The sequence below is a fragment of the Carcharhinus amblyrhynchos genome, chromosome 7, assembly GCF_965287045.1.
Source record: "Carcharhinus amblyrhynchos chromosome 7, sCarAmb.v2.hapA, whole genome shotgun sequence".
NCBI lineage: Eukaryota > Metazoa > Chordata > Chondrichthyes > Carcharhiniformes > Carcharhinidae > Carcharhinus > Carcharhinus amblyrhynchos.
This window is the reverse complement of record NC_137330.1, coordinates 88,051,784-88,077,772: the sequence shown is the minus strand read 5'-3', so window position 1 is coordinate 88,077,772 and position 25,989 is coordinate 88,051,784. Positions and strand designations below refer to the sequence as shown.

Genomic DNA, 25,989 nt, shown 5'->3' with positions numbered 1-25,989 from the left:
AAGCAAGAGATAAATCTCTTCTGTTGTATTTAGTTTTATAATGTGGAGGTTTCCAAGAGATTTACTGACCTTTGTTAGTGCTTAATTTAATGAACTCTGATTTCTATATATAATCTTGGCATTAATGCTTTGCACAAAAGTCTATCTAGACAAAATTAAATGTGGTGATGACGTAGAGGCTGCTATAGACTTTGGAGTACTTAATGCCATTAGATTTCAGACATAACCTTTTGGTGTGTTTTCAATTGCTGCCTTTTTATTATTGCAGCATTTAAAATAATGAGCAAAATGGCAGTATTGACATTTTGCATTTTTTTTAGTCTTCTGTACTGGTTTTAGCTAATTATTGTCCACTCAGTGTAGATGTATCTGCGGGAGCATTTCTTAAATTCCAGTGCATCTTCGCAACAGCCTGTATTGCCTTTGTGCCCAATTATAACATAACTAAAACATATATTTTTGTGATAAAAGTTTGAAGCTGCGACTGATGTGAGGATAGCATATCATGGCTGAAATGAGGGGAGTCGAATTAGATGCGTTCGGGGTTGCATGTCGAGTATTTGCAAAAACAGAATTTTTTGGGCCAGAATAATGAGATCCTATTGTATATTGGGTTGACTTACTCGATTTATGGTAATTGAATACATAACACAAGGTTTTATCCATTGGGATGACAGTACAGGAGCTGTGTTGCATCTGCAACATCTGAGTGTTCGTCAAGAGCTTTGGCATTCAGAACAGTTTTATCTGCAGTCTATATCAGCATCTCAGAAAACTTAAGTTTCGAATTGTTGGCTTGAATTTGAGCTGTAGACATTGCAAGCATCAGGAGGGTGTGCCTGCTTTTGAGCAAGTTAAGAGAATCCCAGGTGCAGTACTAAAGGAGCCTCGGCCTCTGTCTTTTTCCAATAGATACAAATTTCTTGCTGCTTGTATGGACAAGAATGTGCAGGTATATGAGCAAATTGACTTTGGCGTAGTGAAGAAATGAAGAATAAATATGATAGGCTACACAAGGATGGATGCCATTTCTTGTATTTGTGACTGGGAGTTCCAATTGTTGGGCCAGTTGCCTGTTTGAATCTAGCAATAAGGATGTCATCTCTTGGCTGGGGATGAACTTGAGAGTGTGAGGATTCAGTTGTCATGGTCCATATAGGAAGAAACAACATAGTTGGCATTAGGAGTAAAATTCTGTTGAGACCATTTTGAGGATGCGGGCCCAAACTAAAATATAGAATCTCAGGTGATAAATTCTGCCATGCATAAATTGGCATAGAGACAAACAGATTAGAATATTAAATATGTAGTGGTAGGACTGGTATGGATGGCAAAGTGTTCCATTTATTGGGCACTGGCACAGTTTCTTGGGAAAGAGGTTTGGAATAGCCATTTGCTTAAACCAGGCTGGGGCCGGTTTGGGGTTATTCTTTCACATGATGTGGGAATTCTTGGCTATGCCAGCATGTCCCAGTGAATCAAATGACTTGCGTGGTAGATAAGACTTAATGCTAATGAAATGGGATGAGAAAGGATAAATTCAAAAACAGTAACAAATCAAGGTCATAGGACAACAATGATTTGAGTAATGTTAAGGACAGGAGAGAGGCAAACTGAACTTGTTCATTCTCTCTTCGGCTGTCCATAAGCAGCGGTGTTTTGAATTATTTTTGGAGTAGGCTATGGTGTGTTTCCCAAAACCCCCAATTTGTGAGGTCCAATATGATAGGAAACGTGCAGCAAACACTTGTGTGGTTAACTCACAAGGTTGGTTTATTTCACATTCAAACCCAATTGAGGAGTATGCGTGGTAGTTCACTACCATGCACACACACCCCCCGCATACAGGAAAGGGGCATGGAAGAGCTAAGCTTTTACCGACTATAGATAATGATAGTAAAAGAACCACAGGAATTAATAGTTCAGATGATTTTCACATGATTTCCAAAGCCTGGGAAATTGTAAAGTCTTTCCTTCTTGATGGGGTTCCATCCAAATGATTTCCTGGTTGGAGGGAGCAACATGAAAATCCTCGAAATGAATGACAACTTTGACCACTTGACAGGTGATAAATCAGACACTTTTAAAATCAAAAGACTTTGAAAAATTCAGACATGGTGAGCAGCTGCTTTGTCAGCTGAAAAATTCCCTACCTCCAATGGCCTACATCTTTATGCCTTTAAAAGATGTAGCTACAAGGATAGTGGGTGCATCATTTTAATCTTTCACCATTCTAGATTTTTGAATGGTCACCGCACATTGCAAGATGGTAAGCTCAGCTATTCAAAAGAAAGAGGGAAGGAAGAGAAGAACTGTGATAGGATGATTACAGCACAGAGAAGGACACTGTTCAACTCTTAATTCCATGTTAGCTTTCGTCAAGAGCAGTGCAGCTAGTCCCACACTGTCTCTCTTTGTAACCTTGCAATTCTTTTCTTAACTAATCCCCTTTTGAAAATCATGGTTGAATCTGTCTCCACATTCTGTCAGGTAGTGAACCCACTGTCTGCTTGCAAAAGTTTTCTTTTCACCTTTCAGTCTGTGTCCTTTGATCCTGGATCCTTCAAAATACGAATTTGAAGCGGGGATGACCCATTTAGTCTCATCAGCTTGCTCCACCATTTGATAAGATAGGGCTGATTTGATTTTCCTATCTATGCCCTGGATGCTTATATTCTTGAATGACAAGGGGGTCAATTTAACTCGGCTTTTAAAAACATTCAACATACTTGCCTCCACTGCTGTCTGGCAAAGAGAATTGAACAGACTAATAACACTCGGAGAAAAGATTCTCATCTCCGTCTTAAATGGGAGGGGGGCTTTGTTTTTAAACTAGAACACCTCGCTGTAGTTTCTCTCATAATGGTAATTCCTTCCCTGCATCCACCATGTCAACTCCCCTCAAGATCTTGTCTTTTAATAAGATCATCTCTTGTTCTTCTAAACTCCAGGGGACATAGGCACAATCTCTCCAACCTTTCCTCATAAGACAACAATTGGGAACAGCCTCTCTATCTACACCTTTTACAATTTTGAATAACTCTATCAAACTTCTCTCCTCTTGGGAGAAAACCCCAGCTTCTGCAAAACTATGTTGCGTCCCTCAACTCTGGAATCATTCCAGTAAATCTCCACTGAAGCCTCCCCTGAAGCTTTTGTATTCTTTCTAAATTGCCACTACTCCAGCTGAAGTTAAATTAGTGTTTTATAAAAGATCTGCAAAATATATAGTTTGAGCACAGTTCTGCTGATCTTGGATCAAGTTGATATAATTTATAGGTTTTTTGCGTTATTCATTCTGAGCATAAGCCCCTCAATTAGGATTTCTTGTGACAACCATGAGACTTAGTAGTTTCAAAAATACCCTTTTTTTAATATGGATTAAATGACTACTATACCTGCACAAATTCAACTAAAATTTTAAAAAACAAGTTGGTTGGGCACAGTTGCACAGATAAGCTGAAATTCTTCCATTTGGGCATGAGGTGTCACTGTTTGCTCATCTTACTCTATAAAATGGAGACATGCTGATATAATTCTCTCCAGTATAAAACACCTATGAATAGAATATTTTTACCTATTCTTTTATTAGAAATATTATCATAAATACAGTTTCATTCCTTGGCATTATTGGAAGTTTCATTATTCAAAAAGATAGTAACTTACATTGCTACCCACTAGAGCATTATTTCAATATTTATGCTATAAAGAATAGGCCTTTCCTTAATTGATATATAGAATGTTCACTTGTGCTCTTTAACTTTTGCGGATTCTTTGTGAACAAAAGGGTCTACCATCACAAGCTAAAGATTGGGAGCAGTTTAGAATTCAGCAAAGATGGACCAAGGGACTTATTAAGAACAGGAAAATAGAGTACAAGAATAAGCTTACGGAGAACATAATAACTGACTGTAAAAGTTTCTAAAAGTATGTGAGGAGAAACAGATTGGTGAAGACAAATGTAGGGCCCCTTATCGTCAGAAACAGGAAGTTGAATAGCATACAAGGCCGTTTTACAGAACGTTTAACTACATTGTGTAGATCTGGAGGTCAGGCAATAGGTTTCCTTTTCTGAAGGACGTTAGTGAACCTGATGGGTTTTTACGATAATCAATGTTAGTTTCTTGGTCCCATTACTGAGACTAGCTTCAATTCCAGATTTTATTAATTGAATTTAAATTTCAGTAGCTGCCATAGTAGGATTTGAACCCATGGTCTGAGTATTAACCTGGTTTACTAGTCTAGTGACATTATCCCCACACCACCATCTAATTGATTTATTAAAATAATATTGATAAATTGTTTTCTCTGGTAAATATATCCTGAACAAATAGGAATAATTTTAAAATGACAGCTAAAGTAATTTGGCAGTGAAATTAAAACTTTTCCACATCATTTATAAAGAAAATCTGGAACACTCTCATCCAAAAGTTATGAATGCTGGGGCAATTGAAATTTTCAAAACTGAAATACAGTTTTTTGTTAGGATATCAAGGGATCTGAATGACAAGTAGGTAAATTGATCTTTTTTTCCCCAACAAAAAGATGATTTCTTTGACATTTATTCAGAATCTTAAACTCCAGCCAAGTTATTGTGGTTATCAACACCAGCAGAAACAGATCCCAGTGAACATGTTTTAGTCCTGGGTGCAATTAAAAGCAAACCCAGTCAGTGCAGATACTTGTGAACTCACTGGTAGCTAAACAAGGTGAATGAGTGATTGAAACCCTTTCACACTTCGTGCAGGCGAATAGTCTCTCCCCACTGTGAACTTGCTGGTGTCTCAATGGATGGGATGAGGTCATCAGTGTGAACTTGCTGAGGTAAATTGAAATTGAGGTATACATTAGCCATGATTTAAATGAATGGCAAACAGGTTCGAGGATCTAAATGACCTAAACCTCTTTCCTATGTTCCTATTGAATATTAGAATGACTAGAACTTCCACTTGCTCCCACAGAAATATTATTTTATTTTGCAGGCACAGAAATCTTCCATGCTTTATTTTAAATTTATATGCACTTTTCATTGTTATAGTAAGTGTCCTGTATGTAATCATTTTGATTTTTACGTGTGAAGCATTGATCTGGCTGATAAATTAGCAATCATACACAGATTATATTAGTTTTAATCAATGAAGTCAGCCGAGATGCAAACCTATCCTTGATTAAATTAGGCAAGAATTGCATCGAGGAGTAACAAGTAGAAAGCATATCTCTCAAATTCCAATCATGCTGGGAATAAAAGTGTTTAAAATGATCAGAAAAATCCTAATTTACCACAGTTCGTAATATAAAATGAAACAGAATAAAATGAATTGCTTGTAAATAGTGCATATAAAATGCATTGTTTTATATTAACAACCCACCTAAACTTCAGGTGCAAATTATAATGCAAGTTTTTTTTAACCAAAGCACCCCTCTGACATTTTTTGCATGTGACATGATCTAAAGTTGAATCAAAATATAAACGTGACATTCTCCACGAATGTACCAAGATACAGATAATCATCTGTTATATATGTTTTCAGAAGGTGTTAATGAAACTGAGGAAACCCAGGATAACAGCCACAATCTGGTCCTCAGGGAAAATTATATGCACTGGAGCTACAAGGCAAGAACTTCATTTTTCTTTTTAAAAGCTTTTTATTACATTATCATTGACTGTTGCTGTATTTAGTCTTAACTTTGCTTTAATGGCTATTATTATACATATATTGGATGAGAACTGAACTGTGTTTCCCCAGAAATGTGGGGTGGAAAAACACTATCCATTTTTGTATTGGTGGTGATGTAGTATAAAATAAGAGGTTAACTACAAAACTATATGTTATAAACCAATTACTTATCTTTTTAAAACCTGGAATGCTATCTATTAATGTACTGAGAGTAAAGCTTAGTCATTAATGGGCAGGAAGTAAAGTACAAAAATATTCTGGTCTAAATTTTGAGTTTTGAAGCTCATCAGTAAAGCATTGGGCATGTATGTTCAGAATTCAGATGCTCATTATGCACTCTGATTAGTGGGTACCCTGCACAAAAGACATGAGTGAGGTTCAGCTTTGATGGAGGCTAAAAGCAAACAGATTGCCCACCTATTATACATTGTGTTTAATTTTCCTTTTAATTAAAGTCAGTGGAAAGGAATATTAATCAGGATGTAACTGGTTGACTAATCTGCAATTTGCAGTTCAGCAAGATTAAATTTTACTCGTACTTTTGTCCTCTGTCTCATTCAATTGTGATAATCATAAATACAAAGTAGATTTATATAGGTGTCAGCCAACTATTATGTATTTCTTTTATTTATTAAGAACATTCCCTATCCAATAATAAAATGTAATCTAGTATTTAAAAACTGTGATGCAGTTTTTATTGAACTTCACCTGAAAAGTAATGTCAGAATATCTTCAAACATAATTTAGTGAAGAAGATGCAAAAACTGGCGCTCGAAGATTAGCCCGCCTTCTGCAGAAACTGGGTTTTCAGGTAATTATTTTGTATGTCTTATTTATATAGTGAATGTAAGTACTGAACTGTTAAAATCATTTTTGGGCATTTAAGCTAGTCATTTAGTTTCTTGGTGTCCAGCTTTTCAATGAGTTGTGCACTGCTGTGTAAAATTTGCACTCTGGCCTGTTATTCTCTGTTAAAGTTAAAGTTCAAATTCTAATCTCTGAATACATTTAAAGTTGATTCTGCTTGTGCATCTTGTTTATGTTTAAATTCTATCGGAGCTGATTAAGTCTATTTTATCTCCAAGTACAAACATGAGATGTTAAGTTGAGCCGGGCCAAATATGCTAACACTTTGCAATTCGGTTCCTTAGCATCACTATTCTGTAGCACTTAAAGGGCTAGGGAGGATTAGGTAAGAACAAATTAGCATGTGTCAAATACTCCTTTGATTTCAATACTTTTTTTGTCAGTAAGGAGATGTTCAAGTTTGATCTCTCTTCTTGCTCGGCCTCTCTGATGCTACTAGCTTTAAGTGCTCCTGGATCATACAGGAGTTCTGCTGTAACTAATAGGAGGCTGAAACTTTAGACTTACGTATTCCCTGTCAGTGATGTGGTTTCCAAAGGTGTTCGTGCTCCAGAAAAGTTGATAGGCTAGTTTGAAAACATGGCCTGGCTTTACGATGGAACCACTTCAGTGGGATAGATTTTTGTTAAGAAGCACAAATGATGGGCTATAAAGAGAGGGGACAGCCTCTCCTCAGTCACTTCGGGGATATCCAACAGCTTTTCAGACTCATCTTGTAAATAATGGATTCATCTTGTAAATAATAAGCTATCATTGGGTTCCTGACCCTTTAAGGGGTAAGGCCTGAATCTAGTGCTGCCAGTCTACCAAAGCAGTGGCAACTGCTGGGACTACACCCAGACAAGAGCAACAGTGATGGATGGTGCCCTTTGAACAAGCTAAGTGGGGTCAGGTGTTTCTAGGGCCAGTCAGGCAGACTTTGACACTGGAGGAGGTGGCAGTTAATGAGGGCAGGTGACGTTGCTGCAGTGGTAACCATTGCCACTGGGAGGGACCAACCCTCCACAGGCAAGAGTCAGCTAAAGTGGCAGCAGTGCTAGGAAGAAACTCTTCATTGGCCACTTTATGTGCAGAATACAAGATGCACTGCAGAAACTCTCCAAAGCTCCTTAAACTGCACCTTTCAAACTCTTGACTGCTACCATCTAGAAGGGCAAGGGCTAAAGATATCTGAGAACACTACCACCTAGAAGTTCCCTCCGAGCCACTCATAATCCTGACTTGGCCATTCCTTCACTATTGCTGCGTCAACTCCCTTTTTAACAGTACTGTAGGCGTTAACCATACCACATGGACTTCAGCAGTTCAAGAAGGCAGCTCACCAGCGCTTCCTCAAGGGCAATTAAGGATCGGTAGTAAATGCTGGCCTAGACAGTGAAGCCCACGTCCCTTACTGAAAAAGAAACACTTAAGTGGCACTCTGGGCAGGACGGCTATCCTCCATCTTCCCTGTTGCTGACAAAATGCCCTGGCAATGTGATAGGCACTCCAGGCCCAGCCTCACTCTTGATTTTTTGGCCCTTCACGCCACCTATCCAATTCCTTCAGTGCTATAAAATTGAGCCCTGTGATGTCACTTCTGTCACCTACCCCCCAGCATGGAGGATGATTCTATTGGAATATCTCCATAGAAGCAAAAAATATTTTTTTAACCAATATAGAACATTTCTAAAGTGACTCATTTTCTTCTTGGAAGAGCGAGGATACTATGTTAAACAATCTTCCTTCCTCTGAAGTATGCACAATAATGCAAAGGCTAGTATTAATTGCAATTTGCAATTTTATTTCCTAATTACCAAAAGAAATGTTGCAGAGCATTTTAAAGGAATGAGAAAGGGAAACAGGTTGGTGGGATACAACAACATGGTCAAAATATATAATGAACTTTTAAAAGCAGGGAGGAAGTCTGAGGCAGCAATTATTCATGATGGGTGGAAGGAGTGGGGAGCAATAAATTTGTCAATTGTCAGATAAGTGTATATATCAATATAAAGCTAGAGGAGATAGCAGAAATGCGGAGGGCCATAACCTTGGAGGGATCTGAATACTAAGATGAGACACGAAAAGCCAGTTCATAGAACATAGAACATTACAGCGCAGAACAGGCCCTTCGGCCCACGATGTTGCGCCGACCAGTTTTTTTAAAAAAAAACACTGACCCACTAATCTAAACCAATCCCTTTTCGTCCATAAACCTATCCATAGATCTCTTAAACGCCCCCAAACTAGGCGCATTTACAACCGCAGCAGGCAGGGCATTCCAATCCCTCACCACCCTCTGGGTAAAGAACCTACCCCTGACATCCATCCTATAACTACCACCCCTTAATTTAAAGCCATGCCCCCTCGTGCTAGCATTCTCCATCCGAGGAAAAAGGCTATCACTATCCACCCTATCTAAACCTCTAATCATCTTATATGTTTCAATAAGATCCCCTCTTAGCCTCCTTCTTTCCAGCGAAAACAACCCCAAATCCCTCAGTCTCTCCTCATATGACCTCCCCTCCATACCAGGCAACATCCTGGTAAACCTCCTCTGCACCCTTTCCAAAGCCTCAACGTCCTTCCTGTAATGTGGGGACCAGAACTGCACACAGTACTCCAAGTGCGGCCGCACCAGAGTTGTGTACAGTTGCAACATGACGCTGCGACTCCGAAATTCAATCCCCCTACCAATAAACGCCAAGACACCATATGCCTTCTTAACTACCCTATCTACTTGATTCCCAACCTTCAGGGATCTATGTACACATACACCTAGATCCCTCTGCTCCTCCACACTATTCAAAGTCCTCCCGTTAGCCCTAGACTGAACACATCTGTTACTCCTACCGAAATGAATTACCTCACACTTCTCCACATTAAACTCCATCCGCCACCTCGCGGCCCAGCTCTGCAACCTAAGTCACCCTGCAAACTATGACACCCTTCCTCACAATCTACCACACCACCGACTTTGGTGTCATCAGCAAACTTACTAATCCACACAACTATACCCTCATCCAGATCATTAATAAAAATTACAAACAGCAGTGGCCCCAAAACAGATCCCTGAGGCACACCGCTCGTAACCAAACTCCATGACGAATATTCACCATCAACCACCACCCTCTGTCTCCTATCTGCCAGCCAATTCCTGATCCAAGTACCTAGATTACCCCCAATCCCATACATCTGCATTTTCTGCAGAAGCCCACCATGGTGAACCTTATCAAACGCCTTACTAAAATCCATATATACCACGTCAACTGCCTTACCCCTATCCACCTCTTTGGTCACTTTCTCAAAGAACTCAATAAGGTTAGTAAGGCACGACCTACCTGCTACAAAACCATGCTGACTCTCTAATCAATTCATTACTCTCCAGATAACTATAAATCCTATCCCTAATAATTCTTTCTAAAACCTTGCCCACAACAGAAGTAAGACTCACCGGTCTATAATTCCCGGGGAAGTCTCTGTTCCCCTTCTTAAACAATGGGACAACATTCGCTGTCCTCCAATCTTCCGGTACTATACCAGAGACCAACGATGACCTGAAGATCAGAGCCAGAGGCTCTGCAATCACCTCTCTAGCCTCCCAGAGAATCCTAGGGTAAATCCCATCCGGACCAGGGGACTTATCTATTTTCAAGCCCTCTAGAATATCCAGCACATCCCCGGTTTCAACTGCAATACTTTCTATTTTACACCCCTGCACCCCAGTGTCCTCCACAGCTACATTCATGTCCCCCTGCGTGAACACCGAAGAGAAATATTGGTTCAGTGCCTCTCCAATCTCTTCCGGTTCCACACACAACTTCCCTCTACTGTCTATAACTGGCCCTAATCTTGCCCTAACCAACCTTCTGTTCTTGACATACCTATAGAACGCCTTAGGATTCTCCTTAATCCTATCAGCCAAAGTCATCTCATGTCCTCTTTTAGCCCTTCTTAACTCCCTCTTCAACTCCCTCCTAGCCAATCTAAAGCTTTCTAATGCACTACCTGAGCCCTCAAGCCTCATCTGAACATAAGCCTCCTTTTTCTTCCTAACCAACGAATCAACTTTTTTAGTACACCACGGTTCCCTAGCCCTACCAAATCCTCCTTGCCTGACAGGGACATACCTATTGCAGACCCGCAGTAGCTGTTCCTTGAAAAAATTCCACATTTCGGATGTTCCCAGTCCCTGTAATCTTATAGTCCAACCTATGCTTCCTAATTCTCTCCTAATAGCCTCATAATTACCCTTCCCCCAGCTAAAACTACTGACCCGAGGTTCATGCCTATCCCTATCCATCACTAAGGTGAACGTAACCGAATTGTGGTCACTATCACCAAAATGCACACCAACTTCCAAGTCTAGCACCTGGTCTGGCTCATTACCCGGCACCAAATCCAATATAGCCTCACCTCTAGTTGGCCTATCAACATACTGAGTCAAAAAACCTTCCTGCACACTTTGAACAAAAACTGACCCCTCTAACGAGCTAGAGCTATAGCAATTCCAATCAATATTAGTAAAGTTAAAATCCCCCATGACAATTACCCTATTACTTTCACTCCTAACCAGGATCGTCTCCGCAATCCTTTCCTCAACCTCTCTAGAACTTTTTGGAGGTCTATAAAAGACTCCCAGCAGGGTGACCTCTCCTCTCCTATTTCTAATCTCCGCCCATACTACCTCAACAGACAAGTCCTCATCAAACTTCCATGGGAGCAAGAGTGTTGAGAATGTGGACTATGGTTAGTATAAAGCATGCAGCATTCTATATCATTTGTAGCTTAGATTGCAGAAGTGGAGGTGCCAGTTAGGATCAGCTTGGAGGAGATCATTTGCAAGATGTTATTGACATGAATTAAGATTTTGGCAACAGAGGGTCAGAGATAAGCAAATTGGAGTAATGCTTTGGAGATGACCTTGCTGATGGATTGAATGTAAGAATGAAAGCTGAGAGCTAAATAGTGATGAAGTTGAATTTTACTTGAGATATATATAATGTAATCGATATGTACTTATTCACTCTCTAATTAATAACTGGTGCTAATCAAATTTTGTATTTATTCTATAGCCACTGCCTGAACTAACATGATAAATTTTAAATGGCCTAGATTTAGTGATAAACATAGCAATGAGGTGATCTGCATTCACTTTTAATTTAGACCACAATTTCTGGTATCTGCACATGTGTCCTCAGCAACCTGTCATTAATGGTATCTTGCTGAGAAATATACTAACCAAGTAGTTACTGGTGTGAAGTTGTCGTACTTACCCACGGCACTGTAGCACAGTGGTTAGAACTGCTACATCACAGCGCCAGGGACCTGGGTTTGATTCCAGGTTTGAGTCATTGTCTGTGTGGAGTTTGTACGTTCTCCCTGTGTCTGCGTGTGTTTCCTCCGGGTGCTCCCATTCCCTCCCACTTTCTGAAAGACGTACTGGTTAGGTGCATTGATCCGAAAGGCTTCAGACTGTGGCGACTAGGGGAATTTCACAGTAACTTAATTGCAGTGTTAATTTAAGCCTTACTTGTGACTAATAAATAAACTTCGCTTTACTTACCCAATAGTTACCAATTAAACATACCAGTAAAGATGGAACTTGTCCATTCAGGAGTAAGTGAATTTTTAATGGTACAGTAGGTCTTGATTCTACCAAACTCCCTGAAGTTTCCCCACACCCTGTTAGAAATTCAAGAGGATTGCTGTACTGAGCATTTTCTGAACTATATCTGACACGGCTTGGTTATATTCCACGCAGTGTCAAATGCAGTGTTGTGAGATGGTCTTTCTTAACTGTTCTGCAGAAATGGCAGGATAACTATGTTCTAAGATAGCTGGTATGACCCAAGTAATAAGAGAACAAAAGTAAGTCTTATAAACACCTAGGCTGGAATTTTACCATCCCTCCTTCCATGGGAATCGAAGCGGGCGAGGGCTGAAACATGAAAAAGTCTGTTGACTTCGGGTGGGATTTTGCGGTTTTGAGATGAGTGAGGCTGTAAAATCTCGCCCCTGATGTTTCACTTCTCAAAGTGGGTTACCTTTGGCTTTTCTTCATGTTATTCCTTAAATCTCAAAGTAAATTTGCAACTGATGTTTCAGGTTAATTATCTCTTTTATCTCTGCCTCTAATTGTGAATAATGTCGCCTGACTGAAAGAATAATAATTTAGCTTGTTTAAATTTTAAAAACCTGTTTCTCTGTGTGTTTGGCAATTCTGTGTCAATTACTGTTTAATTAAAGATGGTTTGTGCTGTGCATTTGTCTGCCCCCAAGGACTAGTTACAGATTGCCATAAACATGTATAGACCTATGACAGTCAGTAGAGTGGAGTCTTTTACACTTCAGCATTTGATGGATAGTTAACTCGGGTGCCAAAGAGAGGAAGCTATTATCTAACCGATCATGCATCCCAGATGTATTTGTATTTCAATATTTTCACTATTAACTTAAAAAAAACAGATTGTTAAATATTAATAGAACAACATTAGGTCATTCTTTTAAAAAAATTTTCTTCTTTATTCTGAAGGTAAAATTTGCTGGCTACAAAGTTGTCAACGTTCTGGCTGTATGCACTATGCCATTTGAAATTAGGCTACCAGAATTCACCAAAAGAAATCGGCCAATTGCAAGGTATGCATTCAGAAATTTTTGAATAATACTGTGGTGGCAAGATTATCCAACAAAATCTGAGTAAACACCAGAGAAATGAAAGATCTCTACCCCAAAAGTAAGCTCACCTGGTTTCTTCTTAGATGTTGACAGATCTGTGTATTTCCAGAATTTGTTTTTATTTGAGATTTGGAGTGTTTACTTCTTTTCTCTCGCATATTACTGTTTTTTTAACAATCTGTAAGATGTGTGTTCTGTTATTTTATGCAGTCACTGAAATTCCAGTGTTTTTCTTTCTCTTGCAGCTATGAGCCAGAACTCCATCCTGCAGCATCTTATAGAGTTAAAGCGTTAAAGGCTACACTTCAAATTTTTTCCACAGGAAGTATAACAATAACAGGTGTGCTTACCAACATCAAGTTAAAATCAGCAATTATAGCCACTAGCTTTTTCATTTTAGGTTGCTCTACATTTCATAAGCTTTGTGAAAATGAGTTAAAATGTGTCTGCCTTTTTAAGAATTTCCATTGTTGAAATTATGATGTCATTGTGCATGATTTCTTCTCACATTAAGTATACCCTCTACAATATCTGCACAGTTCCTGGTCTGATGTGCACCATCAATTATGCAGTACCTTTGACATACTTAATGTACATTTTTAGAATTTTTATTATTTCCTCCCGCCAGTCTGAATAAATTCACTGCTTCAGGTCAGAGATATTCCTAAAATGTTAGCTTGAAAAATATTATAATATGCAGTTGTCAAATAGACTCCCAGTTATGAAGGTAGTCTTTAGCAGCCAAAGAATGTCAACTCATGACTTCAGAGAGATTGATCACCAAAGCGGTGCTAACCAGATGGTTTGACTACCAGTGAGGAAGAAAATGTAGTTGCTGGGAAGCTATATGATTAATATTGAGTCCTTTTAGTGTTATGTTCTTCTGTTCTACAGTTGACCTCTTTATGACTCTCAATTTAATTTCCTTCCGTTTATGTATTTTTCTATCACAGAGTACTAAATGCTAGTGTTCATCAGCATTGACTTTTCTTTTAGTGACAGTTTTCTCAACAAATGATTTTTGCAACAAAGCAGTGCGAAAAGAAAAGTTTGAACTGGACACCTGCTTGACCTTGTGTCCCTAACAGCATATTATAATTTGTGCTAATAATTTTTCATCGATACAAAATACCATTAGATAGCAAATACTCATTGAAATATTGCATTGATTTCTTGATTCTCTAGTGAAGAGGATAATGTGGGCTTTGAATGGAGAAAAGATTTTTAAAAAAATTTAGATTCTGAAACAGAATATGAATGATGGGAGAGGACTGGATTAGTTAAGTTGACAATAGCATCGCTTTGTAATCGCATCTATTAATTTTGTTAACTGTTGTCCAAATTTGGCATAGTTTTTTTTTATAGTGTTATTTCACTGTACAAAATAATAGATTGTAATTTCACTCAGAGCAAAGGAAAATGTACATTTGGGGCATTCTCCAAATTAGTGTTGGAATTCAAAACTAAGCTAGAACATGAGATTGGAGCAGAAGTAGGTCATTAAGCCCATTGAGTCTGTTCTGCCATTTGATAAGATCATAGTTGATGATCTACCTCAGCTGCATATTTCCATACTATTTATGTGTCTCTGATTTCCTGTCAAGCCATTTAAGAATTTAATATATTTTATTGAGATTGCCCTTCATTCTTCTAAACTCGTGGGATTATAGGCCTAGTCCAGTCTATAGGTAGCCCACTCATCACAGAAATCAGTTTGGTGAGTTTTCATTGCACTTCCTCTAAGGCAAGTACATCCTTCGGGTAACAAGAACAAATCTGTGTACACTACTTCTGTGTTCTTGCTAAGGCTTTTATAATTGAAGTAAGTCTTCTTTACTCTTGTAAGCCAATCCCTTTGTAATAAATATAACAATACCATTTGTATTCCTCAGTGCGTGCTATATCTGTCTGTTCACCTGCTTGATTCAGGTGCCCTGGTCTCTCTGAACATCAGCATTTCTCTCATCACCTAAAAATACTCAATTTTTCTATTTTTTTCTACCTCACATTTTTCCATATTATAATTCCATCTCTCATGTTCTTGCCCACTCACAATCTATCTAAATCTTTTTTGCAGCCTCTTTGCATCGTCCTCAGTTGAATATATTGTATTGTATCCTCTCATTGAAGTCGTTGTCTGAAGCCCGTACACAGATCCTTGCAGTACCCAATTAACTATTGCCTGCCAACCTGAAATGACCCATTTATTCCTATTCTGTCCATTAACCAACCATCAGTCCATGTGAATATTTTGCCCCCAGATCCATGCACATGTTGTGTGGCACCTTGTTAAAATCTTTCTGAAGATCCAACTATACTACAAGCACTGGTTCCTCCTTACGAACACTGTTAGTCACAACCTCAATTACTCTAATAGAAATCAAAAATGATCTCCCCTTCGTAAATCTGTGACCATTCAATCTCATTGTGATTTCCAATGCCTTGATACCACATAGCTGATAATAGATTCTAGCATTTTCTGTCGGACAGCATATGTTGTGAATTATAAATTAATTCTTAAAATGTCTACAATTGCCTGTCAACCATCATATCTTTTAATCTAGTTTCCCTTTACACCCGAACCGACTTGCACATTTACCTTGTTCAGATTCAGTCCTTAGTTTTGGAGTTAACTAAATCACTTAATGTTACATTGATCATGTTATGATTGTCAATTGTATATCAGTTGGATATTAATTGCATTCAGGCAGGGGTATTAATTAACCTGTGCTCATATGCAGGAGCAAGCAGGCTGAAAGAGGGTTGTGCTGTTGGAGGTACACGGTATGTAATGTGTATCTCTGCAAATAAAAGCTACTAAGTTCATAAAGACATGACTTCAATGTTTTATCGTTCATTGCCTGGCTGTTCAAGTTTTGATCATGATTGCTGTTCTCCAGAGACTCCGTTACTACAGAGTTATTACTTAACCCTGTCTCGTTGCACAATGCTAAATCTAAAATGGTCTCTTCCTTAGATGGTTCCTGACACACTTAACTGGAAAATAATCTTAAATGCATTCCATAAACTCACCCTCCATACTGTTATTGTAAATTTAGATTGTCCAGTTTATATGAAGATTAAAGTGCTACATGATTACTCATTGTAACATCCATCTCAACTTTCCCAATTCATACTCTATCTACATTCCCACCATTATTTTCTTCTTCTTGTTTTTTCTTGGCTCCACTCATACTGATTCCATATTGTGAATTTTTCCCAGCTAAGATCCTTTCTTTCTACTATCTTTATCATTAGAACAAACCCTTTTCCTTTTCCAATTTTACCCTTCCTCTAAATGCAAAATATCATGGAATATTTTAATTCCCAAACTTGATCGTTTTGCAACTACATCTCCATAATGTGGGGAAATGGTGACATAGTAGTAATGTCATTGGGCTAGTAGGACCCAGGTTAATGCTCTGGTTAACGTTAACTGGTAGGATTTAAGTTCATGTGATGAATCTGAAATATGAAGCTAGTTTCCGTAATAGTAACAACCATCATCGATTATTGTAAAAATCCATGGTTCAATAATGTCCTTCAGGGAAGGAAATCTGCCATCCTTACCTGGTCTGGCCTACATGTGACCTCAGACCCTTTAGTAATGTGGTTGACTTTTAATTACATTCTGAAATGGCCTAGCAAGCCACTCAATTCAAGGGCAATTAGGGATGGGCAATAAACGTTGACTTTTCTGGTGACCCTCACATCCCATGAAATAATTTTTTTGAATAAAATAAATGGGATCAAATCAGTTTCTATATAATTCATCTATGTGTTGCGTACAATTAAATGAATTACTTTTAGTCTTCACCACAACCCTTTTGATTCTGATGTTACATTAGTCACTATTCCTCTTAATACGTTTGTTAACCCTTCTGTTTCTACACTATCACTGACCCACTTTGTTTCTTTTTAGCCAAATCACTATTCTGCTTTACAACCTTAGCATTTGTTTTGAATGTATTCTTTCTTGGATCTTCTCTCTCTTCCCACCAATTTTACCTACCACTCTAGTTATTCAGTTTACCAGGGCAGTGATTCCAGCCAATTTTAAATGGTGCATGGACCAAGAGAAGAACTCTCTCTTTCCCCAGTATTGATATTAATGCCCTATAAATTGAAACTCCTGCTTCTCACACTACTCTTTCTGCTATGCATGTTACCTGCTAATCAGTTTGACCCGATACAGATTTGCATGTGGCTCAGTTAACAATGCCGAGGTTTTTGTCTGAGATTCCGCTTTTTAATTTCAACATTATCTCCTCCAGCTCTTTCAGTAGAACCACTTTTCTAGTTCTGGCTACGTTGGGCCCTGGACTGAATACAGTGGGACCCTCTTCCTCTCATTCCAAGTTTTTCACCAGCCGCAAATGTCTTTAACTGTAGCACTGAACAGTTTTTATGCCTTGTGCTTTGACTATATTGCTTCCTATCACTTGCATATTCCTCTCACTACCTCCTATGTCATGGACAATTTGCTCATCCGCCCTGCAGACTTTGGTTTCATCCACAAGAAATAGAGCATATGGCCCACTTGGCTTGCTCTTTCATTCATTACGATCATGGCTGATCTTAGGGTTCAACTCCATTTTCCCGCTCACTTCCCATATCCCTTAATTCCCGAGACTAAATCTCTTGTCTATTGCAGCCTTAAAATGTATTTAACGATGGCAGATGCACAACCCTCTGGATAGAGAATTCCACATATTTGCAACCATTTGGGTAAAGTAACTTCACCTCATCCTGGTCCTAAATGATCAACCTTTTTCCTAAGACTGCGCCCCCATGTTTTAGACTTCCTGACCAACAGAAACAACTTCTCATTAGGTACCCTATCAAGCCCCTTAAATTTTGGAGGGTTCAATGAGGATTGCAATGAGGTTGTTCCCCCTTGTGGGAAAAGTCAAGGATCAGAGAGCCTAATATCAGAGTAAGTGGTCACCCATTTAGGACAGAGATGCGGAGGAAGTTCTTCGCTGAAGGTAGTGAATCTATAGAATTCTGTACTGCAGAGGGGTGTAGAGGCTGAGTCATTTCGTATATTCAAGGTTGCAATGGATAGATTTTCAATCAGTAAGGAAATCAAGGGTTATGGGGATATGGCGGGAAAGTGGAGTTGAAGATTATCAGTCATGATCTCATTGAATGGTGGAGCAGATTCAATGGGCCAAAAAACTCTAATGGCAAAAAACTCTGATAAATGTGGCAAACAGGATTTCTCTTTTGTAAAGCCATGCTGATTTATTCTAATCATACTATGCGTTTCTACTTGCATTGTTAAGGCTTCCTTAATAATAGATTCCAGCATTTTTCCAACAACTTATGTTAGACTAACTGGCCTGTAGTGCCCTGTTTTCTTTTACTCAGCTTTCAAGCAAGATGGGAAAGATTTGCCAACTTCCAATCTAATGGGATCTAAGGAATTTTGGAAAATCATAGCTGTAGGGATAGTGGTTGAGCTAGGATGTAGGCCATCTGGTTATCGGATTTAAGCTCTTAAGTTTCTCCAATACTTTTTCTCATATTAATTTCAAAAAAACAAAGAAAGTTACAGTACAAGAACAGGCCCTTTGGCCCTCGAATCTGCACTGACCATGCTGCCCAATTGAACTAAATCTCCTACCCTTCTTGGGACCATATCCCTCCATTCCCATCCTATTCATGTATTTGTCAAGACGCCCCTTAAAAGTCACTATTGTATCTGCTTCCGCTACCTCCCCGGCAGCAAGTTCCAGGCACCTACCACCCTCTGTGTAAAACAAAAAAGTTTGCCTTGTACATCTCCTTTAAACCTCACCTCTCGCACCTTAAACCTATGCCCCTAGTAATTGATTCATCCACGCTGGGAAAAAGCTTCTGAATACCCACTCTATTCGTGCCCTTCATAATCTTGTAGACTTCTATCAGGTCTCTCCTCAACCTCAGTCATTCCAGTGAGAACAAACCAAGTTTCTCCAACCTCTCCTCATAGTTAATGCCCTCCATTCCAGGCAACATCCTGGCAAATCTTTTCTGTACCATCTCCAAAGCCTTCGCATTCTTCTGGCAGTGTGGTGACCAGAATTGAACACTGTATTCCAAGTGTGGCCTAACTAAGGTTCTACAAAGCTGCTGCATGACTTGCCAATTTTTAAACACAGTGCCCCAGCCGATGAAGACATGCATGCTGTATGACTTCTTGACTGCCTTCTCCACTACATTGCCACTTTCAGTAACCTGTGTACCTGTACACCCAGATCCCTTTTGCCTATCAATACTCCTAAAGGTTCTGCCATTTACTGTGTATTTCCTATTTGTATTAGACCTTCCAAGATACATTACCCCACTTCCTTAATTCTCTCACTCTTTAGCCCCAGTGTTACCATCTATTTATGGTATGAAGCTTGTCTTCTACTGTAACAATAGACACAAAGTATTAAATCAGTGTCTGTTATTTCCTCATTCCTGATCATAATTTCTTCTGTCTCTGCTTCTTAGGGATCAACATTAAATTTAGCTACTCTTTTCCTTTTTGTATACTTATAAAAGATCTTGCAATCTGTTGTTATCTTTCTAGCTAGATTAGGAGCAAACATTTCAAATTGTTAACTTTGCTCTGTAGAATTCGTTTACAGATTATGATTTACAATGTGTCTTTTTTTTTCTGTACCTTAGCACCCAGTATACAGTGTGTTGCCACGGCAGTGGAGCAGACCTATCCATTAATCTTTGAGTCCCGAAAGATGATCAAATAATCATTCCTATTCTGGGACCATCCTTTAATTATTGAATGGATGACTACACAGGCAAATTTTTACCATATAATAATTCCAGGAATGGACATACAGTAAATGAGAGACTGTGACATGCTTATAAAAATGTATGAACACAATGCAAATGTATTCATATTGGGATGTTAATATTGTTTTATTGTGAACTGTTTACATGACATGATGCTGCTGTTTTTCTTGGGAGAGCTCTCTTAGTCTGTGCAGTAAGGGGAACAAGATTATAAAATGTGCACTACATTTAAAGTTGAACCATTTTTTCTGGTTGAGCTTTTGTGTTTTATTGTGAGGTCTTTTTAAAAAAGAAATTTATGCTGTATATGAAAACCAAAGATGCCACCAATATCACTGTCCATTTGGTTCGTGTTTAAATAAAATTAATAGATGTGTATTTAATTTTAAACAAGAACCCTACCATCAGTCATAATTTCTTTCAAAATTTATAAATAGCATAATAAATTCAGTATTAGTAAATCCAAAACATTATTTGGAAAAGCATTTTGACTTACAGGTCCTCACAAGAAACAGTTGTGGTTGAAGTTAGATTCCCATTTAGTAGTGATTAAAATTTCAGGTAGACATGAACTGAAAGTTCATTATTAAAATGATTATTTTGTGAGTTAATGTAAAATGGAGGGTTCCTAAAAGTTGGAGTCAAATCACATCCTATTAATAAAAAAACTAGTGCATCAAACCTTTTACACATTGTAGGGCATTGAAAAGTGTTTAAATATTTGCATGGTTGCTTGTTGATTTTTAATATTGATCACTAAGCTATGAAACTTCATATACAGCATCATCTAATGGGTTAGAAAGGCAGTGTAAAGTTGTTTTATCAAAATAGTTACATGCTGTGATGCATACCATTTATGTCAACCATTGGACATATATCAAAACATAGTAACAAGTATTGCGTTAATATTCTAAAGCAGTATCTTAGGAAACTTTTTCTGTATTTGAAAAGAACTTTCATGGGACTAGAACCATATAGCCCATAATGCTGCAGAACATGAATTTAAACTTCTACCAGGGAGCCTCACACCCACACAATAAAGAGAATCTCACTAATGTTGGTGAGTTCCAGTGGTTTTTTCATTTGTGCTTGCTACAAACTTTGATCAGTTAAGTTCTTGAGGTATGAATATTTCATACTCTAGAAAAAATGGAGGTGACTACCCATCACCAGTGAGATTTCTTCTTTGAACCCAGATTTACTTTGTCTATGTTTTAATAAATACTGACTTGAAAAAGTGTTTTATGATGCGCAACCTTGATTTGAAGTTCTTTAATGTACCTATAACAAGCAGACTATTGACTATTACTTATGTAACTTTTTAAAAGAAACTATTCTATTGCCCTTCAACCATTACCAAAAGAAAAAAAATCAATTGTTACAGTTTGACCACTGTTACTCTGCATAATAAACTTAGAATATTGCTGGTATGCCATTAGGTATTCATGATTTACAATGAAAACAAGGTTTCAATTACTAAGTTTAAAACTCTTGACTTTGTGCTGTAGAAGTTGCACTGCACTCTAGCAGTGAAAATGTTCTTGATTCACTCCGCTTTTCCCAGCTGAATCTTTATTCCTCAGGTTGAGTGTCCATCCTCACGTGCATTGCAAGTGGCATCTGTTTGATACAAGAATACTGTTGAATTTCAAACTAGAATTTACTTTATCATTGCAATTTTAATTCACAAACAAAACTTTTCAATTGGACATTACATCATCTAAATTAACATTCACAAACATAATCCTTTGAGTACTGGATAGCACTTATGAATAGCATATTTTCTATTATGTATGTTTTTGTAAATTTCCAATCCTCAAAGTTGTAGTAGATGGATGTATGCACTGTAAAATACTGATTTACAATATTCTCACAATAAATGTAGTCCTGAGTATATGGTAGTTGCTTATTTAATGTAGCAAGGCTTTCTCAGTCTCAAAGGGTTATGTTGAGCGACAGAGTGCATCTGTCATGTAAATAGTCTACTTCAAAATATGTCAGCATTGTTGCTTAGATGTTATGTCTTTATTCCAATTGCTAGTAGTTGGAATATTGTATTGCTTTTTTACCATACCTTGGAAATTGCCTCTGCTGTTGAATTTGAGTTGGAAAAGACAATTATGTATTGCAAAGGCTAAATGTTTGTGTTGATGAGATGTAGTTAAGATGGTATACTTTTTCATAGAAAATATGTAACTTTCATATGTAAAACTGTAAATTCAGGAAAAATACTTCAAAATCTACTAATTTGAAGAAAAATGTGTTTTGGATTGCTTTCAAACTTTCAATAACAAGGTCACCATGTTAGATTGATGTGTGAACACTTGACTGTTGAAGATGGAAATTCCAAAGCTTCCTTGAATACATTTCAACAAGTAAACTTCTGTTTGTTCATGGCTGAATCGGACAAAGTCATGGGGAATGATTTGGAATCAGGAAAACAAAATTGGCATTGTAAGCTGCAGCTTGTATTGTGACTGAACTGCAGATAGGACACTCATTGTTTATCAGAGGCATGGCATGTACTGGTAAGAACATTGCAATACTGCTGTGAAAATACTGTAACTTTATTTTGTGAGTGATAATAGACCATTGCTAAAGTATGATGCTCTGTAAACTAGAAGATTTGGAGTCAATGCAAAACAATGAGTTCTGAAAAACGTATGTTGCCACATAAATGATATTTATGATATACAGGTAACACTGGTAGACCAATGAAATTCCTGGACCTCTTCTAAAATTTGAAGTTGGCTGCCAGAAACACATGAATTCCAATATTATCTGACAAAGTCAACTGCTTCTTGATCATTGTCAATGAATCTGATTTTCTTGTTAGTGCATTTAACATTACTGAGTGCTGAGCTTAAAGGGAATACTGAATTGGATTATAACTGTAGCCCCAAATATAGATTACTCCAGATCGGGAGTACTCCCTCAACAATCGCCCTCACCTGAGTTCAAGGCTGCAACTTGCCACACACCTATTCTGAGTCTGAGAACGTGAGCCACATTTCCCCTTAGGAAAGCATCTATTAAGAGATAACGGAGGCGATTCTCCCCAAAGAAAAGTCTTAAGTGCTGAATTTGCGTGAAAATCAGATTAAATCGCACTTTTCTTCCAAGCGGAGGTTCAAAGTGAATCTCTCCCACACTGTGCACTACAGTACACTAGCGTAAATCACACTGAAAAGCGTGGGTGGGGAAGCCGGCAGCATAGCACTGAGCAGGCCACTGCGCATGCGCCGATCTGTCAGTTCAAGATCGGGGCATGCACAGTGACCTCTGTCTGGGAGCCTCCCGATTGCTGGCCAGCTCAATTGCTTCCATTACCATTTCCAGATAGTTGAGTAATTTGTTGGCCAAACTATAATGACCTGGTATTATAAGGGCCTGGGGTCCCTCTTTAAAAAAATGTATCTTCCCTCTTTAAGAAAATACAAGAGAGTAGGATCTTGTATTGCATGCAGAAGACTACAAGCAGACATTCTATTAATTTATTTACAAGTTTATTTACAGGTCTATTTAACATGCAATACACTTCAAAGTGGGTAAGTACATTGCAATGTTAATGAATATAAAAGATAACAACTGGAATTTTACTGCCCCATCATGGGAATTGGAGAGGGTGAGGGACTGACAATAACATAAGAACATAAAAACTAGGAGCAGTAGTAGGCCATCTGACCCTTCGAGCCTGCTCTGCCATTCAATAAGATCATGGCTTATCTTTTTGTGAACTCAGCTCCACTTACTCACCATAACCCTTAATCTATCCTTACCTTAAAAACATTCAATGAGGTAGCTTCAGCTACTTCACCGGGCAGGGAATTCCACAGATTCATAACCCTTTGTGTGAAGAAGGTCCCCCTCAACTCAATTCTAAATCTGCTTCCCCTTATTTTGAGGCTATGCCCCCTTGTTCTAGTTTCACTTGCCAGTGGAAACAACTTCCCTGCTTCCATCTTATTTATTCCCCTCATAATCTTACACGTTTCTATAAGATCTCTCCTCATTCTTTTGAATTCCAATGAGTATAGCCCCAGTCTACTCAGTGTCTCTTCATAAACCAACCCTCTCAACTCCGGAATCAACCTAGTGAATCCCCTCTGCACCCTCTCCAGTGCCAATATATCCTTTCCCAAGTAAGGAGACCAAAACTGTACACAGTACACCAGATGAGGCCTCACCAGCACCTTATACAGCTGCAACATTACCTTACTGTTTTTAAATTCCATCCCTCTAGCAATGAAGGACAAAATTCCATTTATTTTCTTAATTACCTGCTGCACCTGCAAACCAACTGCTTGAGATTCCTGCACAAGGACACCCAAGTCCCGTTGCGCAGCAGCATGCTGCAATTTTTTACCATTTAAGTAGTAGTCCATTTTGCTGTTATTGCTACCAAAATGGATTACCTCATTTACCAACATGGTACTCCTTCTGCCAAACTCACCCACTATCTATATCTGTTTGCAACTTTCAGTGTCCTCTGCACACTTTGCTCTGCCACTCATCTTAGTGTCATCTGTGAATTTTGACACACTGTACTTGGTCCCCAACCCCAAATCATCTATGGGAAGGCCCATTGACCACAGGTGGGATTTTACAGTTTCAGGACAAATGAGGTGCAAAATCCAGCCCAATATTCAACCACTGTGTCTAATTCATTAATATAGACTGTAAATAGTTGGGACCCAAGGACTGAACCCTGTTGTGTCCCATTAGTTTCATCAATTAAATTCAATTATCCTAACTCTGCCTTCTGTCAATTTTCTGGTCTCCTATCCAAGCTAATAAATTACCCTTACTGATCTTAGGTATTAACTTCTGTGTGGTGTGCCACCTTATCAAACACCTTCCTAAAGTCCAGATATACTATACCTACAGGATCCCCATTATCCACTTGGCTTGTTACATCTTCGAAGAGCTCCAGCAAATTTGTCAAACATGATATACCCTTCATAAAACCATGCTGACTCTGATGGATTGTGTTTTGATTTTCAAAATGTCTTGTTATTACTTTCCTAATAATGGATTCTAACAATTTCTCAACAGATGTTAAACAAACTGGTCTGTTTCCTACTTTCTGCCTCCTTTTTTTGACAAAGGGTGTCATGTTTGCACTTTTCAATCCACTGGAACCTTTCCACATCCAGGGAATTTTGGAATATTACAACCAATGGATGCCCTCTCTGCTGCCACTTCTTGATAACCTAGGAGGTAGGCCATCAGGCCTTGGGGACTTATCTACCTTCAATCCTAATTTTCTTTGTTCTTTGTTCTACTACTTTCCTATTGATTATTTTAAGTTCCTCCCTTTCTATTACCTGGCACTACCTGTTACTGTTGGGGTTGTACTAGTGCCTCCACTTTGAAAACTAAGGCAAGCTATTGATTTAGCGCCGCTGCCATTTTTGTGTTCCCCACAATTAACTCCCCAGTCTCATCCTCCAATGGACCAACATTCACTTCAATTATTCTCTTCCCTTTTATATACTTATAGAAGCTTTTGCTTTTTTTTTTATACTTTGCACTAGTTTTCTTCCCTAATTTACCTTTGTTTTTTTAAATTAAGTAAAAAATTTCCCAATCTTCCAGCCTGCCACTGGCCCTTGCAATATGTTTTCCTTTAGTTTTTGTTTATATGTTGTCTTTAACTTCTTTGCTCCTATTTTCTATGCTTCTATGTCACAGCCTGCCAACCTGAGAATGACCTGTGTATTCTGTCTATTACCCAATTCTCAGTCTGCCCCTCCTTTCTTAAATATGGGATTACATTTACTACTTTACAATCTGCAGGTACCCTTCCAAAAGCTATAGAATTTTGGGTGATGACCACCTACGTTATCAACTTGCAGTACCATTATTTTCTCTGGTGTTACTTATTTACTAAGAAAATCTTTCAGTTTCTCATTCTTGCTAGTCCTTCATTCACTTGTCTTTCTGGGAGGCTCTTTGTATCTTCCTGTGAAGACAGAAGCAAACTATTATTTAGTTTCTC

At 38.4% G+C, this 25,989-nt stretch overlaps 2 protein-coding genes across 6 annotated transcripts in view; one reads left to right on the top strand and one right to left on the bottom strand.

The window, feature by feature from the left end:
* Positions 1 to 22,247, top strand: part of tbpl1 (TBP-like 1) — a 42,654-nt gene extending 20,407 nt beyond the window's left edge. For both annotated transcript variants that reach the window (XM_080192743.1, XM_080192742.1), the window contains exons 5-9: positions 5,532 to 5,614; positions 6,426 to 6,489; positions 13,060 to 13,163; positions 13,448 to 13,542; positions 19,863 to 22,247. In XM_080192743.1, coding sequence (XP_080048869.1) covers positions 5,532 to 5,614; positions 6,426 to 6,489; positions 13,060 to 13,163; positions 13,448 to 13,542; positions 19,863 to 19,942 — 426 coding nt within the window. In that variant the 3' untranslated portion in view covers positions 19,943 to 22,247. The remainder of the gene's footprint in view (positions 1 to 5,531; positions 5,615 to 6,425; positions 6,490 to 13,059; positions 13,164 to 13,447; positions 13,543 to 19,862) is intronic.
* slc2a12 (solute carrier family 2 member 12) overlaps positions 20,096 to 25,989 on the bottom strand; it is a 91,062-nt gene continuing 85,168 nt past the window's right edge. For all 4 annotated transcript variants that reach the window (XM_080192740.1, XM_080192741.1, XM_080192738.1 and 1 more), the window contains exon 7: positions 20,096 to 21,608. In XM_080192740.1, coding sequence (XP_080048866.1) covers positions 21,568 to 21,608 — 41 coding nt within the window. In that variant the 3' untranslated portion in view covers positions 20,096 to 21,567. The remainder of the gene's footprint in view (positions 21,609 to 25,989) is intronic.